This window comes from Erythranthe guttata, chromosome 2 (assembly GCF_056151865.1).
Source record: "Erythranthe guttata isolate IM_541 chromosome 2, IM_541, whole genome shotgun sequence".
NCBI lineage: Eukaryota > Viridiplantae > Streptophyta > Magnoliopsida > Lamiales > Phrymaceae > Erythranthe > Erythranthe guttata.
The window spans coordinates 16781727-16799647 of record NC_142534.1 but is presented as its reverse complement, the minus strand read 5'-3'; the positions used below and the strand labels follow the sequence as shown (position 1 = coordinate 16799647).

At 30.5% G+C, this 17921-nt stretch overlaps 2 protein-coding genes across 2 annotated transcripts; one reads left to right on the top strand and one right to left on the bottom strand.

Moving 5' to 3' along the window:
- Positions 1–3771: 3771 nt before the first annotated feature.
- Positions 3772–6645, bottom strand: LOC105963979 (LOB domain-containing protein 30). The gene is made up of 2 exons (XM_088813818.1): positions 6105–6645; positions 3772–4366 (listed from the first exon to the last, which is right to left on the bottom strand). Exons 1-2 carry the CDS (start codon positions 6453–6455, stop codon positions 3977–3979), a joined length of 741 nt encoding a protein of 246 aa, XP_088669944.1. The 5' UTR covers positions 6456–6645; the 3' UTR covers positions 3772–3976.
- A 9255-nt stretch (positions 6646–15900) lies between these two features.
- LOC105964024 (LOB domain-containing protein 19) lies at positions 15901–17342 on the top strand. Its single transcript, XM_012988521.2, has 2 exons — positions 15901–16259; positions 16988–17342. Exons 1-2 carry the CDS (start codon positions 15942–15944, stop codon positions 17297–17299), a joined length of 630 nt encoding a protein of 209 aa, XP_012843975.1. The 5' UTR covers positions 15901–15941; the 3' UTR covers positions 17300–17342.
- Positions 17343–17921: the final 579 nt, after the last annotated feature.

The following is a 17921-nucleotide window of genomic DNA, read 5'->3' as shown; positions in this document are numbered from 1 at the left end:
TTTTTTTTATAATTTCAATTTTACTTATTTCAATATTTTTTTTTTATAATTTCAATTTTACTTATTTAAATATCTCTTATATTTGGATTTGTCAATACAATAAAAATACTAAGTTCGACATAATAAAATATTAAGTTCGACATAATAAAGTACTTAGTTGGACATAATAAAGTACTAAGTTGGACATAAGAAAGTACTAAGTTCGACATAATAAAGTACTAAATTTGACATAATAAAATATTATAATACATTAAATCCGATAAAACTAAACTAAATCAAACACTATTTAGAATATCCCACGCTTGACGTCTACATCGCATTGTGTTGATTTCCCTGAAAAAGTCGTAAAAAAATTAATAAAAAAAATAAAAAGCAAAAAAACAGGGGGAGGGGGGCCGAACGCCCAAGCCGGGCGCCGGAAGCTGTTTTGCACGCCCGGTTTGGGCGTGGGTTGATGGTTTACACGCCCAACTTGGGCGTGTAAAACAGCTTTGGGCGCCCGGGTTGGGCCTTCGCCCTTTCAGTCCAGATTTTTCGAACGAAGTGACGATTTTTTTACCTCGTTGTGATGTGTATCACGATCTTCATCCGATGAGCTCATTTGTGTTCATATATCACTTCAACATAGATGATTTTAGGCCAAATTAGCGACGAGAGTAATTTTTTCTAGAGAGAGAAACAAAAATAAATATGAGTTGCAAATAGCAATTTTAAAAACCCAAAAAGTAAGTCCCAAATTAAATGTATATATATATATATATATATATATATATATATATATATATATATATATGTATGTTTTTCAAATTATTCATGTGAAAACGAGCTAAAAAAAATTAAGTTTCATGTAAAGGAGCTCAAATTATGGAAATAAGATTAGATGAAAAATTAATTTAAACTAATGCACCAACTAAATATATGTACATATTAAAATACAATGATGGACCAGGGGTGCGGGACTGGGGTACGGGGCGGATATAGCACAATTCATCCCCGGTATGTATCCGGTATAAAAAATTTCATTAGTCCCAATACGGCATACAGCTCGTCCCATATGTTTTCGCGGCCGGTATTTCCCGCTATTGTCATCCTTTTCAAGCTCTGCCTTATTAGAGCAACTCCAACCCACAAATATCAAAATTAATTATCAAATATTTATTTGATATTTTATATTTTAATTTGATACCTAAATAAATTTATTTGCTCCAACCATAGTTATCAAATAGTTCCTAATTAAAAATAAATAATGTAATTATATATTTTAATTAATACTTGTCATTTTCTAATTGGTTATTTAGGTGATTAAGTTGTGTAACTTCCAATTGGTATTATGTCTTCCGGATGTATTTTTACATCCAAAAAATTAAAATATCAAAATAGAAACTCATTTGATAATTCCATTGGAGAGGAAAATTTCTAACTTAAATTATCAAAATGGTAGTTAAGGATTTTGATACCCCATTTAATAACTCCATTGGAGTTGCTCTTAGTTCCTATAAATTAAAATCGAATTGATGAGAAGATATAAAAAAAAATTATTTTAGAAAGAATAAATAATTTCTTAGAAAAGCCATTTGGAAAGAAAAGAAAAAAAATGAAGAAGAAGTGGGCCAGGTAATAATTCTACGGGCTCTAAACTAGTTTAGTTGGGCTGGATATGGAGCGTCCACTAATAGAGTGGGCCGATAAATATCCGTACAACAAAATTCAATTATTTGTATTTGTGTTTATTTTTTTTATTTTTTTTATTGATTTTAGATCATTTGAGTATTTTTTATTTAATAATTGAATAACATATTTAATTTACAGAAAACGTATTAATTGAGAATAACACACATGTGCTTTGCTTGCGTTAACATTAGTTTCAGCAGATTCACCGAAAAAATATATATATATATATATATATTGAGTTCGAAGAACACGACATGAGAAAAATCCGTACCAAAGTGTCGATATCATTTAAAAGCGAAAAAATTATAAACGAACGTGAACCGATAAGTAATCTTCTTTATGCAATGTATTTTAATTGGCGGCGGTTATATGCAACCCCATTTTTTTATTAGTTCAAACTCACATAAAGGAGTTTATTAGTTCAAGCCCGTAAATTAATTTAATTTTATTACATCAAGACCAAAGAGGACAAATATACCCTTATCCACAAATAATACTCAAATGCAAATAAATCATATTTTTAATTTGTTCAAGACCAAAAAATCAAAAAAAAAAAAAAAAAAAAGAAAACAAAAAAAAAATATCACGACTACCGCCGCGACGCCGGCCAGCGAGACTTCCACCGTAACGGCGATGACCAGCGACCCACCCACCGCACCATTACCACCACCGCACCACCACCGCACCACCACCAACAAGTAAGTCCTTTTTACTAAACTTTTGTTTGTAAATTCGAAAACATTAATCGAGCATCGATGTCCTTTTTACTAAACTTTTGTTTGTCAATTCGAAAACATTAATCGAGCATTGATTCTTAATAAATATGTATGAATGAGCATTAATCTTGCTTATTTCTTGTTGGGTTGCAATGCTTTGGCCGATTTTGGAAAAAAATTGTTATTGAAATTGATTTTTTTTGTTTACGTTGGTTTCCCAAATCGGTTTACCCAGACCGATTTTGTACATGAAAATCGGCGTCATAATGCCGATTTTTGTTAACCAAATCGGCGACACAACGTAGACTTTACAAGTCAAAATCGGCGTTCTAATGTCGATTATTGAGTACAAAATCGGTTTTTGGATATCGATATTTTTCGGATTTTTTTTAAATAATACATTGTATATTTGGTTAATTGATATTTTTTAAATATTTGAAACGAAAATGTTTATCATCATTCGGTGGCGTCTACCAACTTCTTTAACCCAATCGAGTAGAGCTTTCCGTGTCTCAAATATTTATTCGTTAGATAATTCATTTGAATGATCCTCCATCAATCTCTTAGGTTGTTGCACGAAAGTATGGAAAAACGGTCTTAAAAAAACACAGATAATAAAATCGGTACTTAAAAACCGTTTTTTGTAGTACAAGTCGGCATGACAATACCGATAATACAAAAACAAATCGGTGTTGTCATGCCGATTTGTACTACAAAAATCGGTTTTTAAGTACCGATTTTATTAAAAAAATCGGAATGTGGTTACTGACTTTAGTAACAAAAATCGGCATTTGCAGACCGATTTTTAGTATCGTCGAATTTGTTTCAAAAAAAAAACGATCCAAAAGCAAAAATAAACGGTTAAAACATATTTCATTGTGTTCTCCACCCTCGTAAACCACCACATCATTGTTTTCTGGTTCCATCGTGAATGTTTAGTATGTATTTGATGATTTTGGTGTGTAGGATTTCTTGGTGGGTTTGTGAAAAAGAAGGAGAATGAGGAGATTTTTAAGTCGTGAAATAAGGAAGAGAGGTTTCTAGATTTAAGTATTTTATTTGGTCTTGTATAAAGGAAATGATTTTATTTTTATTTTTTAATGTTTTGTGTTTTTTATTTGATTTTAAATTTCATTAAGGGTAAATTAGTATTTTCATGTTGGATGTCTTGAACTAATAAAAAAATGGACTTCCATATAACCGCCGCCATTTTAATTTTTAACTAAATTATTATTATATACAATTCAAAATATAAAATTAAACTCGTCAAAATAATAACCAAGAAATTCCATTAAAGATACCAATTAGTGCTATTAGAATCAATGAATCATCTTGGTGGGATTCTAAGTAGTGCAATTAAGCAAAAAAAAAAAAAAAACACAAATAAGAAATAATGATAAAAATATACGGTCGATTTACCGATCGACCGCCGAAATTAGAAACTTACAATCCCCCACTGCGCAGGAAAAAAAAAGGATTAAAATTAAAATTAAATCATTTTCCTCAAAGTTTAAGTGGGGAAATCTTTTCTACTTACCTTAATCAGTTTTTTTAATTTTTAATTTTTTTTTTAATTATTAAAATCTATTTTATCTAGAGTGGGGTGGCAGAGCGGAAGCTTGATTTCTGCATGGCATTGTAGGGGGTGCATGTCTGTTGAGAAGTTCACGTGCCAGTTCCTGAAGATCGCCGCCGCCTATTCCGGCGGCCGGCGACTGTAACTCCGGCTGGCCTCTTCCTGAAAACTGACGCGCCGGGTCAAATTGCTGCCTCTGGTGAAGAGTCCACGAAGGGTGCACCGCGCTGTCGAACAGTGCTGACAGGTCATACGTTGATGGGATTAGCGGCAAGCTGTCTGACATTGACTGGGCCGCCGGCGGTACGAACAGTGTCTGCGCCGGCGCCGGCGCCGGAGATGGCAGCTCCAGGGTGGCGAGGTGGGCTTGTAGATATGAGAGTTCTGCTTGTAGATTCACCACCTGCAAACACATTTTCACCCAAAAAAAAATTGATTACATTTATATATAGAATATATAAAATGAAATATCTGTATGTATATATCAATATTTGAAAAATGAAACAATTAATATATTAATTAAATTAATAGATTAATAAAATTAATAGGTAATGCTTAAGGAATTGTCAACATGTTTGAAATTAGGAAGTTTCCCTGTCAGACAAGACCACTTCTACAGCTAGTTGACTTGTGCTGAAAGCTACTGAACGTGGGGATATAAATTACTGTTCATGCCCCTCAAGTTTGCGTCGATTTCACATTTGATCCTTCATCTCCACATAAAATACAATTGGTCCATCATGTTTCAACGATTGAACATTTTTTGTCATTTCCGTCAATTTATCGTTAGTCTGACAGTTAAGACAGTGATGCACATGTGTGTTTTGTTAGTTACTAACAAAAAATTAACGGAAATGAGCAAAAGTGTTTATGCTTAAATATGAGGAACTAAATCGGGTTTTTTAATTAACAAGAAGGATCAAATATGAAATAGAGATAAATGTAAGGGACGAAATTAGAATACTATAGAAAAATATATATAATATATACTCCTAATATATAATATATGGTCAAAAACAATATTTCCTAAAGACCTGCAAGGGGGTGTGTGTGTATATATGTATATTTTATATATATATATATATATATGTGTATATATGGACTCATCACCAAATGGCAAAAACCCCATTTTTTCCTCAAAGCGTTACACAAAAATGACCAACCAATACCACAATAACAGCAACATTTTCAGAATTTAATTATTTATACATATAAAAAAAAAAAAATTATTGCAAGAAATGAATTAAGTTAAAGCAAGGGGGGGCAGAGAAGCATGTACAGTATAGTACTAAATATAATTTTCCTCACACACATCATCATAAGTTAATCAGTCAGAATCAGGTTTCTTGATTTCAGCAAACAATGTAACTGTTGACTGTTCCCCTAATATAACACATCATGCTCCACTCCAGTACATTATTTTATATTTATTTAAAATAAGAAATAAATAATAAATGGTTCTATGTTATATATTTTCTACATCAAAATAAACAAGATTTAATTAATTAATTAAACTTAAAGCCAAGAAATATCACCCCTTTTGCATATATATTCCAGCTCAAAAACCTTACTTAGTACTCAATATCCCAAATATTCAACCTGGAAAGTGATAAGATCGAATCCCAATTTATAATTATTCATTCTTTTTTGGAGTTTAATTTCCAATTTCTAAATTAATTACATACAAATTATTGTGATTGGAAAAGCAGTATATATCTATCTGCAAATTAATTATTGTCAATTTAAGTGATATTTTTTTTTGGAAATTAAATTTCGATTTAAATTAAACTCTCGATCTTGATATGAGATAAAGAGTATATCTATAAATAATTAAATATACATATACATACACATACAGATATACATAATATAGATATGTGTATGTATATGTGTGTTGTAAGAAATTAAAGAGGAAAAAATTACATGAAGGGTTGTCTTTAGTTCACCAACTCTGATGATAAGACAGATCTTTTTAAGGAATATGAACCATGAATAAAGCTATCCATATATATACATATCTTAATTCAGTAATTAGTACTAATTAAACAAAAATTAAGTTTTATGTATATATGAAGAGCAAGTTTAGAGAAATCTGGGGGGGGGGGGGGGAAATGCAATATATATTAAATATAATAATATACCTGTTGTTGGAGGGCAAAGATGTGAGCAACGCAGCCGTAAATGGGGTCCCTGAGGCGCGCCTGAGCCTCGTAGCAAATGGTGACCACCGCATCCAGCCGCTTGTGCGGCGGTATGTGGAGGAGCAGCTTCGACACGTTGCTTGCTCCGAACACCTTGTGCACCGCCGCAAAATGCGCGGCCCCCTGCTCCGAGTCAAAGTACGGCGCGAATATGCACCCCGCCACGCACTTTCTCCTCAAGAACTTGCATGCCCCGCACGGCCCACCGCCGCCTCCTCCACCCCCGCTCCCGCCGCCGCTCCCCCCTCCACCGCCCGCGCTACTGCTTGCCACGTTGGCAGCACTCATCATTTTAATCTTCAGAAACCTAATCTTTGATTTTGTTCTAGCTAAGTAAAAGGGGACTGTATACACATGATCACGTAATGAGGGTTTCTTCTTCTTCTAAAGGATCTGAACTGTAGAGAGAGAAACTAAAGGAGAAAAGATTAGAGAGAGAGAGAGAGAGAAAGAAAAGAAGGGATTAATTGATTACAAAAATAAAAAAGTAATTGATCTTTTGAAATAAAATATATATTTTCTGGCTTTAGGGTTTGGTGGTATTTGTTCTTTCTTTTGGGGGGTGGTGGTGTTGTGGGGTGAGGGTATTAAATTGGGTTTTTTTTTCTTTAATTAATTTAATTATTTAAATAAATAAAGATAAAATGAAAACTTTGAAGCCACGCGATGAAGCAAACCCCCCATTAGCTGCTTGCGTGAAGCAAACATGCGATAAGCCACCTGCTTTTTTTATATATCTCGTGAATTTTGCCTTAACAAAATTCATGTTTTTTTTTTTTTTTTATATATATATATAATATAAATCACTTTTCAACAGTATATTATTCCATCACCTCTACATACAATATATATACAGTGTGTCTGTGTGTGTGTATACATAATTTTTGGCCTTACTGCACACACAGAGAGAGCAAGATAAATACAAATTAAAAAGCCCTCAGCTTTTTCACTTTCTGTGTAGCTTTTGGTGCTGAAATTGTGAAATATATAATGGCCATGAGAACCATGTTTTATTACAAATTATCTTACAATATTTATATTGTATGATTAATTAATTAATATGATCTGTCGTAGGGTATGTATGTAGCACGGAAATTTCAACTTCGTAATGTTTCCGTGTTTCGGACACGTTTCGTATCCGACGCTCAAGGACACTTGTCGGATTACAAGTCATTTCATAATTCAAAAAAGTTAGAAGTATCTTTGTTAAATAGCAAATCTCAAATATTTTTGTTCATTCACTAATTAATTATATGTTTTACATGGTTTAATGATCAATTGCAAACTGATAGTTGATGAAAAACTTATTTTATATATGTTTTTATGAAAATATATATAAAAAAAATTATTTATATATAAATAAAAACTTTACTTGGCTAACTAGGTTAATTAAGATTTACTAAATATACTAAAATTAGTATAACTAAATCGACTAATTAAGGTCGAGTAATTATATATACAGGTTGTCGTAATCGTTAACAACTTTTTATATCCATTTTCGAGTTGAGAAAACTTTCGAGATTACCAACTAATTAAACAAACATGGAGCTTGAAAATAGGAATATATGAGCAATAGTGAATAGATTAAGCAGCTAACTAATACTGTTAATTAGAAGTTTAATTTGAGCCATGCTAAGGTAATATTACAAATCTTTATTTGTTAATTTTTTATTTATAGGATTAATTTGGAATATAGTCCATAGCAAATTTAGCGCATGTGTTTTTTGAATTAAAGTTGTGAAACTATGTAATTACATAAATTCATAATTTATAGGGAGAATATTATTATCTAGCTAGTAAACATGATTTAATTTGTTAATATATATGAATTCAGCCATTCACTATATTATATGTTAGAATCTCAATAAATTGTAGCATTATATAAGACAATTTAAATGAACATTCAAAATCACGATACTTGTAAATTGTAATAATTGGTCTATATTGTCACTTAATATGTGCATTACTAACAATTTTAAATATTGTCACTTAATATTTGCATTTCTAACAGTTATAAATACTGTCACATTTAGGTTTTAATTACTAGTATCATTTTTTGTAATTGTATTTGAAAACGACAAAATGATTTCCTCGTGTATCGGAAAAAAGTTGGATTTACGTAATCGTATTCTTGCAATTACTCTTAAAATATATGCTCACAATTTTCAAATATTTTGAGAATTTATTATCGTCCGACTATATTGTATGTATGGGTCGTCAGAGTTGATACACTTATCAAATTGAAAATCGTGAATTGTAACGGATCGTAAATCGTAAGGGTAATTTTTTTTTAATTATGAATTACTATAAAATAAAAAAAGAAATGTGTATATATAATATTATAATTTGAGTTAGAAGTGTAATGAAAAATATAAAACGTAGATTGGATTTTTATTTTTTCAATTTTATAAAGTCAAAATTAAATGGAAAGTCAATAGATTTTGAGTCAAAGCTGAAGAGTTCGGTGTTCAAAGAGTTGGATATTTGTTTAAGCCAGTTTAATGTGACACGTCGGATCGGGTGACGCCACTCGTAACTGAAGGGGAACATTGATTACCTCAGCATCTACTCACCGTTTTGTCCGTATCTACTACTTTCTTGATTTAATATTCGGGAAATATTTTATAATATTAATAATATTTTTATTATTTCAAATTTCATATACATATTGGGCCAACAAATAATATTATATACTTCTGTATAATTGGGTATTGGCCCAACAAAGCTCAATTGGGTATCCTATCAAATAAAGTTCTAGCTAGCTATCTAGTATTTAACCACATCAATGTTTTATTTATATATTTATTATTAAATGAAACATATAATTAATTTGGATTATATTAGATTCGGTTAACTCCTTGTGGAATAATTAATTAGTTAATTAGTAAAATATATATTTATTTATTTTAATAAAAGCAATTGAACAAGAACATTTTTAACTAATTTTGTAAAGTAAGTACTTAGGGCTGGGACTGGGTTGGTTTTTATCCACCAACCGATCCATTACCGACCATATTTGAAGGTGGATAATCAATTTTTTACCGATCCATTGGATTGGGTCGAAAATTTCAACCAACCCATCTATAATAGGTCGGTTGGTGGTTTCTTATATTATCAAAAGTTGGTTGACCGATAATTATCGGTCATCCAACTATATTATTAAAATTTTATTAAAAATATAAAATAAATGTCGAGTATTTTTAAGTGGTTATTGAAATTATCAAAATAATTAGTATTTTAAATTTTAAAAACAATCAACAAAGGAAAAAAAAAATGACATAAATCTTCCACCAGTTTCTTTATGCACAAGCTTAAACAAAAAGTCCACAAAACTCCACTAAATCTCTTGTGCATGTTTGAAATTACTTTGAATTTCCTGATTATATTTTTTCGTTAAATTGTTATTAATTATTTTGAACAGATAACTGATGATCGCACCGTGGCATTACGCAAAATGTGGATATTTTTACTCTAAATTTTGATTTTTTTTTAACTGAACTAGGGTGTGGATATGAACCATCAACCGACCCATTCCGGAACCAAATATTCGGTTGACAACCATCAACCGACCCACGAAGGTTGGGTCGACGACGGTTTTCAAATTTGAGCAAGAATAGTTTGACGGATGGGTCGATTTTTAGACTGGTAATCGACCGACCCAACCCAGTCCCAGCCCTAGTTGTAATTTTAACTTAATTATTCATTTACACTCTCCATGAGTAATATATAACCCTTTTTGTCTATACTGTGAAAAGAAAAATAAATTAATTTTATTTGACTATTTTAATTTTTTCGAGAAATGCTTGAAAATAATTAAATTAAAAAAAAAAAAAACTAGGCAAAGTTATGAGAGAAGGGGAAGAAGAAATCAGCAACAGTGCGTAACGGCGCAATCGCCGCGCCGTCCGGTTGCTGTCCAGGGTCGTGTGGTGTGAAGAGGAAGCAATGACAGGACAGACAGAATGGCCCCGCCCGCATTTGACTGCCACGTGGCATCTTAGGGAAACACCGTTAGTTCATCAATATATCTTCATTATATTAGAGCATATTGATTTTATATTTTATTATGTTTTTCATTTTATTTTACAACCAAATTTTGGGAATTAGATGTCAATTTTATCGAGTTCGAGCATATCGATTTGACGAGCTCGAGCTCGAGCTAAATCTCATTCTGAATTTTATTTTTTTATAATTATAATTATTATTCTATTATTAAAAATTATTTATGTATAATAAAAGAATTACAAAACAAACAATGTACTCTAATTATATGTTTTTCTTTACTTTATATGTGTTCTTTTAATATTATTGTACATATTTTATATTGTAGATTATTTAAATAAAAAATAATTATAAAAACCTAAAAAAAAAACTTTGCGAGCTAGCTCGTGAGTTGATAAATAACTAAGAAAACGCTCGAGCTCGTCTCGTCAGAAAAACGCGGCCCAACTCGTTTACCACCGTGACATATAATAACAACGTTCGTCTATTGAAAGAATTATGTCTAATTTCCAAACATAAATTTTATTTACGTGATTAATTATATTTAAACAACAAGAATACTTAAACAAATATAAAAAATAAAAAAATGGATGATTTAAAATTGTTTGTACTTTATATTATCCAATTGACAAATTGGTTGAGGAGCAAACAAAACACGAGTATGTCCTAAGTCACGAATCTCGAAATCGGCAATTCAAACATGTTCTGTCTATTTTTGGCTTCTAATACACATGCTAATGACGTTTTATGTAAGAAATGATAATACTATACTCTAATAGCGATTTATGTACCAATTACTAACACTTTTTATTAATTAACTAATTAACTTACTTATTCGACACACTTTTGTAGTAGCTTTTTACCTTACCCGCGATTATTATATAAATTGAGGTACTAATTCATTTTATTAATTCTCATAGTCCTAGATTGGACCAATAATTTTTGCACCCGTGTGGTCAAAACCTAGGAATTATTATAAGGTTATTTTTTTTCGTGTATAATACGTGTTTTGAATTTTCAGGATGTCATCCCGACACACAACTCACATTTATGTAATTTACAAAAGTAAACCTTCATTTTTTTTTTTTCGGTATTTGACGCAATCTGCATGCGATATTTGACATATCTATGTGACATCCTACTTATTTATATCACTCAATTAATCATCCAACATTAATTTATATTTCTACAACATGGTAAAATATTAGTGTTAGTATTAGTAATTTAGTATAGTATTAGAATTACGATTAGTATTAATATTAATATTATTATTATTATCAATATTGATATCAATATAAGTATTAATTTTGATAGTAGTATTCGTATAAGTAGTATTAGATATTTGCACAGAGTGGTAATATCTTGTGAAGCTACTGTAGATTAAGCAAAATGGGAAATTGATAATTAAGGTTCGAATGTTTGAATAAATTAATTAATAATTAGTGAGCTATTATGGGCTTTGCATCTCAATAATATTAACTGGGATATTGGGCATAGCCCATACGCAATATATTACATATTTACTCTGTGGCCCAAATATAACCGGAAATAATAATAATAATAATAATAATAATAATAATAATAATAATAATAATAATAATAATAATAATAATAATAATAATAATAATAATAATAATAATAATAATAATAATAATAATAATAATAATAATAATAATAATAATAATAATAATAATAATAATAATAATAATAATAATAATAATAATAATAATAATAATAATAATAATAATAATAATAATAATAATAATAATAATAATAATAATAATAATAATAATAATAATAATAATAATAATAATAATAATAATAATAATAATAATAATAATAATAATAATAATAATAATAATAATAATAATAATAATAATAATAATAATAATAATAATAATAATAATAATAATAATAATAATAATAATAATAATAATAATAATAATAATAATAATAATAATAATAATAATAATAATAATAATAATAATAATAATAATAATAATAATAATAATAATAATAATAATAATAATAATAATAATAATAATAATAATAATAATAATAATAATAATAATAATAATAATAATAATAATAATAATAATAATAATAATAATAATAATAATAATAATAATAATAATAATAATAATAATAATAATAATAATAATAATAATAATAATAATAATAATAATAATAATAATAATAATAATAATAATAATAATAATAATAATAATAATAATAATAATAATAAGAAGAAGAAGAAGAAGAAAAAACCCGAATGATGATTAATTATTATTTTTGATATGAAAGAACCACTAACAAAAAATATAGATACAGTGGGTAAACCTACATTCTTGTATAATAGCTTACAAATCATACCACAAGCGTAAACTATACTAGACTATTCATGTTGTGATAAGTTTGACTTCGCGATCGCTGACAATGAAACTCGAAGTTGAGTCAATTGAACACATATTCACTTGCTCTAACTTTCATGTCATTCCTTAATTAATTATTATGAAATGAGGATTAAGAATTAAATTGTGTAGGGTTGATTGGTCCAAAGTCCAAACCCTATGTGTGTGAATTTGCAGAAGTAGATATAGACTTTGTGTTATATTGGGGGCAAAAATTATATGTGCAATCACTTCAATTTTGATTGCTCCTATAGTCCCAAATGGCCCCACTACTTTTTGAAGGTTTCAACTATTCCTTCCCAATTTCATACAAATCCCCAAATAGTATATCTAAGACTATAATTGTAGGCTTTCTTTGGTTTCATTTCTTGTTAATTTATTAGAGCAAAAGGCCATTTTTTTTAATACTATTACCAAATAAATATGCATGTAATTTACATAATGTTCGTTAAGCTTCACGAATACTCTGTCGATTTAAAATTGAGGGGTGCATATTAACTACGAGCATCCGGAGCCCGCGTCCCCGAACAATTCTTCTTGGACTTGCTACAGTGTTTCGGAATTCCAAAAAAAGTTTTTCACAGAGTTGTAAAATATCAAATTGGGTCCTCATTATTTAATTTAGCTTCAATTAATATTATTATAGAAAATTTAAATAAAAACTAACTATATTTTGTTAGAAATAAATAAAAATTAAATTAAATAAAATGAAAATATAAATTCGTTTGCAAAATAACATTAATATAAAAAACTTTGTATACTTTATGATTAAACTAATTAAATGTACATAATAAATAGGAACTGAAATGTGGGCCCGACTGAGCACCAGCCCACGTGTGCTTGGATTTAAATGCAAAATCTATTAGTAAAATTTTCAACATCGATTGTCGAGCTTCGTTGTTGTGGGCTTGACCGGCGACTACTTGGAACTAAGCTATAAGGCTGCATTTATATCTTTATGGCCCCATATATTACAATTTACAACTGATTTTTTTTTATAATATAAAGTAGAAAATGAAATAACATTATTAAAGGCACTTGCTATTTGCGGTTTATTTTTCTAAAATTTCAAAACATGTCAAAAGAATATAAAAACACCCCAAAACGCATAAAAGTCCAACTAAGGCGCCCATTCATGCAGTGCACGCCTAAGTTGGGCGTGCAAGCTGCATTTGGGCACCCGAGTTGGGCGTCTAGTGCAATTTTTTTATTTTTTTTATTGAACACCCACCTTGGGCGTTCCAACATGTTTTTGCGGAAAAAAAAACCCTACAAATCGATTTCTAGGGCATTTTAACATTAAATTGGTTCCGTAATCGACCTACTCAATGCTTATTACACATAAAATAGTCGAAATTACATCAAAAAATCGAAGCCCTACCCTTCTTCAAGCTTGATTTCGAATTTTCGGATTTTCGGTTTTTTTTGTTGCTATTTGCAGTTTGGGGGGTTTTTGAATTTTTTTGGAAAGTTTTGGAGTTGTAGAGATATAAAATATTTTTTTAATATAAACCGCAAATAACAATTTTCTAACAGTAAATAACATTTCATTTATAAAAAGTTCATAATTTTTTTTTAAGCTACTCTCTTTACTTATTATAAATTAATGTATTTAGAAAAAATATGTCATACATAGTCTATTACTTTACAAAATATTCATTCTTATGTTAACATTCTTTGAGTTTGTTCAATTTTGTTCTTAGAACCTTCGAATTTCAACTATCACAAACGAAATTCTGCCCTATATGTTTTCGACCGATCATGGTGCTTCTCAGAGTTGAATTTCTCTCATCAAACTCTTTTTGATGGTTAGTTCTTACAGTCTGGAACTCTGGATTTGTCTCTACAGTCGTTTTACCGTGCACGCATATTTTGATGACGACGGGTCTTCCTCGGAGGGGTAACTTATTATTCAACTGTCAGAATTTGACGGACTACCTACCGTTGAATTCATCTCGTCAAGATCTATTATTTTATGGTAATATCGTTCAATTTTAGGTGTCAAATTTTTTTATGTGACGTTTTTAACTGAATGCGCTGAATGTAGTTGGCGAAAATATTGAATATAATTGAGCAAAAAATACTTTTATCTTTATTGCGGGTAACTCAAATGATTATTTTGAATCGGGTTTTTTAATTCCTTTAGTGAGGCGTGAGGGACATATCAGATATATAAACCCTAATTAATATTGTAATTACTTATGAATTAATGAAATTGGAGTAGTCTATAACACAATTCACATAGGTGCATGAGTCATTTAAAATCATCAAATTAACCACAAATCAGTTCAATCATTATTGGACAAAAGGAGGATGATTTGGTTAATGAAATTCACCTCTCCTCGGTAAAGCAACTTGTCAATCATTTCAAACTTAACCCCATGGCGTTTCAATATCATCAAAGGTCCTACATATTTTAATTATATATTTTACAATACTAGTTAATTCTTTTTACAAAAAAGTACGTTTATATATATATTTAATTATATATTTTACATTTGATCAAAGCTATCTAGGGTTTGCAGTATACATATATATAGAACACTGCTCTGCACTTACTCTACGTGTGTGTGTGTGGTGTGATGGAAGTGACAAAAGAAAAGACTTTTGGTGGTGGGGGTATTAGGGTAATTAAAGGATTTTAATTTACTGAGTACTGATAGTGATGGGATGGGATGTTTGTCCCACGTGGGAACTCGCACGTGCGATCGGTACACACACACAGAACACACGCAGTGGCCATTGCCGGCGGTTGTGAATTGAAGGGAAATAGTTTGCTAAATATATATTACTGAATACTGTCACTGTGTGTGATTGCATGTGTATGTATATGTATATTTGTTCGCTTCACGGCACGCAAGCTGCACTTTATATAAATACAATACATATTTTTACCTTCAAATACATAAATAAATTTGCTTAATTAATCAAGTATACTAATGTTTTTTTTTTTTGGTGTTAATTAATACTTATTAATTTATTCGGTATAATTCACTCACACGATGTATGGAATATTAAATAAATTAAACCTAATTGTTATTACTCACAAAGTAATTATGAATACAAAATAATGGGTGGTTATATCATAATCAAACCTTTATCTTTTTCAGAATTAGAATTATTTTATTTTCATTATATATATATATATATTAAATTATTTATACGTATTTTATTGTTTAAATTAAAATAAATAAACTCCAAAAAGAGTTGAATCTCCTCCTCTTGGGACTATAAAAACTCATGACCCACAGCACCAAAACAAACCCTCATCCATTTTTTTTAGCAACAAATAATATAAATAAATAAATTAATTAAATAAAGAAGTAATACTATATATATTTTATATATAACAACGGCTACTTCAATGAGCAACTGCGGCGGCGGAGATGGTGGCGAGAGTGGAGGAGGAGGTGGTGGTGGGCCGTGTGGCGCGTGCAAATTCCTTAGAAGGAAATGTGTGAGAGGTTGCGTGTTCGCGCCGTATTTCGACTCGGAGCAGGGAACCGCCCACTTCGCGGCGGTGCACAGGGTGTTCGGAGCGAGCAACGCCTCCAAGCTGCTGCTGAGGATTCCGCCGCACCGCCGCCTTGACGCCGTGATCACGCTCTGCTACGAGGCACTGGCTAGGGTTAGGGACCCCGTCTACGGCTGCGTTGGCCACATCTTCACTCTTCAACAACAGGTACTATTTCACATATATTTACATTTCTGTGTGTGTGTTTACACACACACACACACATATATGTATGGTTTTGTAAGTATATATATCATTTTGTAAGAAACAAGTTTCTTAGTTTGGCCACAATTAGTTAAGTAGTTAATCATTAGAAAATGACAAGATTTAATTTAGGGTAAATTACTATGAAAACCCCGAGCTTAGGCTAAATAACGAAAAACACCTCCACCTATTCGTAATAACCAAAATATCCCCTATTGATCGAGTTTTTTAACAGAAGCGTGCACGGTCAATTATACCTTATGTTAAATAGGTGAGATATAAAAGAATAATATCTTAAAATTGTGTAAAGTCTATTAAAAAAAATCCGTGAAACGTCACCACAGTAAGGAGTGGAGTTGGTGTAAGACGAAAACAAACCTCCGGTTATTGCTAATTACTAATAAGTGGAGATGGTTTTTGTAATTTAATCTAAGTTTAGGGTTTTTTTCGTAATTTACCCTTTACTTTAATCCAAATTAATTTGATACATGATTTGACTATTAATTTAATATCTTGTAAAATGCTAGAGCGGGCCTCAGCCCTGTTTAAAATAACATGTTTCTCCTTCACCAATTAAATTTGGGCCGGGTCTTTTAATATGGGCCGTGGTCTCAAAATTCAAAAAGATTTTTTGTAATTATTTTTATTTTTTTTAAATGTCACATACACATGTACGTACGTGTCTCTTGCAGATTGTTAATCTCCAGGCTGAATTAGCGTACACTCAGGCGCGTATATCAACTTTCCGGCGTGGCCCTTGCTTGCCGCCCGTCCCTCAGCCGATCGCACCTAGTCGACCCTCGTCCGAATTTGCATGCGAGATGGCTGTTTTTGACGCCGATGAAACATCTGTTGAGATGACAAGTTTTTGTAATAATAATAATATAGTAGTTGATGAAGAAGAAGTAGTTGTTCTAGAAGATGGTGAACTCCAATCTCTAGCTATGGAATATGTTTCTAGATACTTCCCCGGAGTTAGATTCAGGCCTCCTACTTCACTTTGACGACTATAAACAAAATTAAAACAAAAAAAAAACAATTTGTAATCTATGTACTTTGTTTTATGGACTCTATTATTATTATTAATTAAGAAATATATTACCTCTGATTTTGATCTGATTTTTTTCGTTTTCTACTATGTTATTATATTTTAAAAAACACTTCTTTTTTGAGAAATTACATTCAACCCCCTATAGTTTATAAATTTCTTACGTGCATCCCCTATGACTGGGCATGGGTCGATTTTATCGGCTGACCGACCCACTATTGTTGGTCGATAATCGGTAATTAATCGGACCATATATAAATGGGCCGGTCAATGGGTTTCTTCAAGTTACTAAAAAGTCAGTTTATCGGACAAATAGGTGACCGATAATACCAACAACCAACCATTGCTTATGTGACAAAGTTGGCTGTCAACCATTATCCCACCTGTGTTGATTGAACTGGTAGTATGATTTTTAATGTTCAGCAAAATTAGGGAGTCGAATCAGATAAGTAATTGTTATCAAACTTGATCCATATTTCCCCTACCCGTGTTGGTTGAATTGGTAGTGATTTTTAATGTTCAGCAAAATCAGATAATCGAATCAGATAAGTAATTGTTATCAAACTTGGGATCTTAAT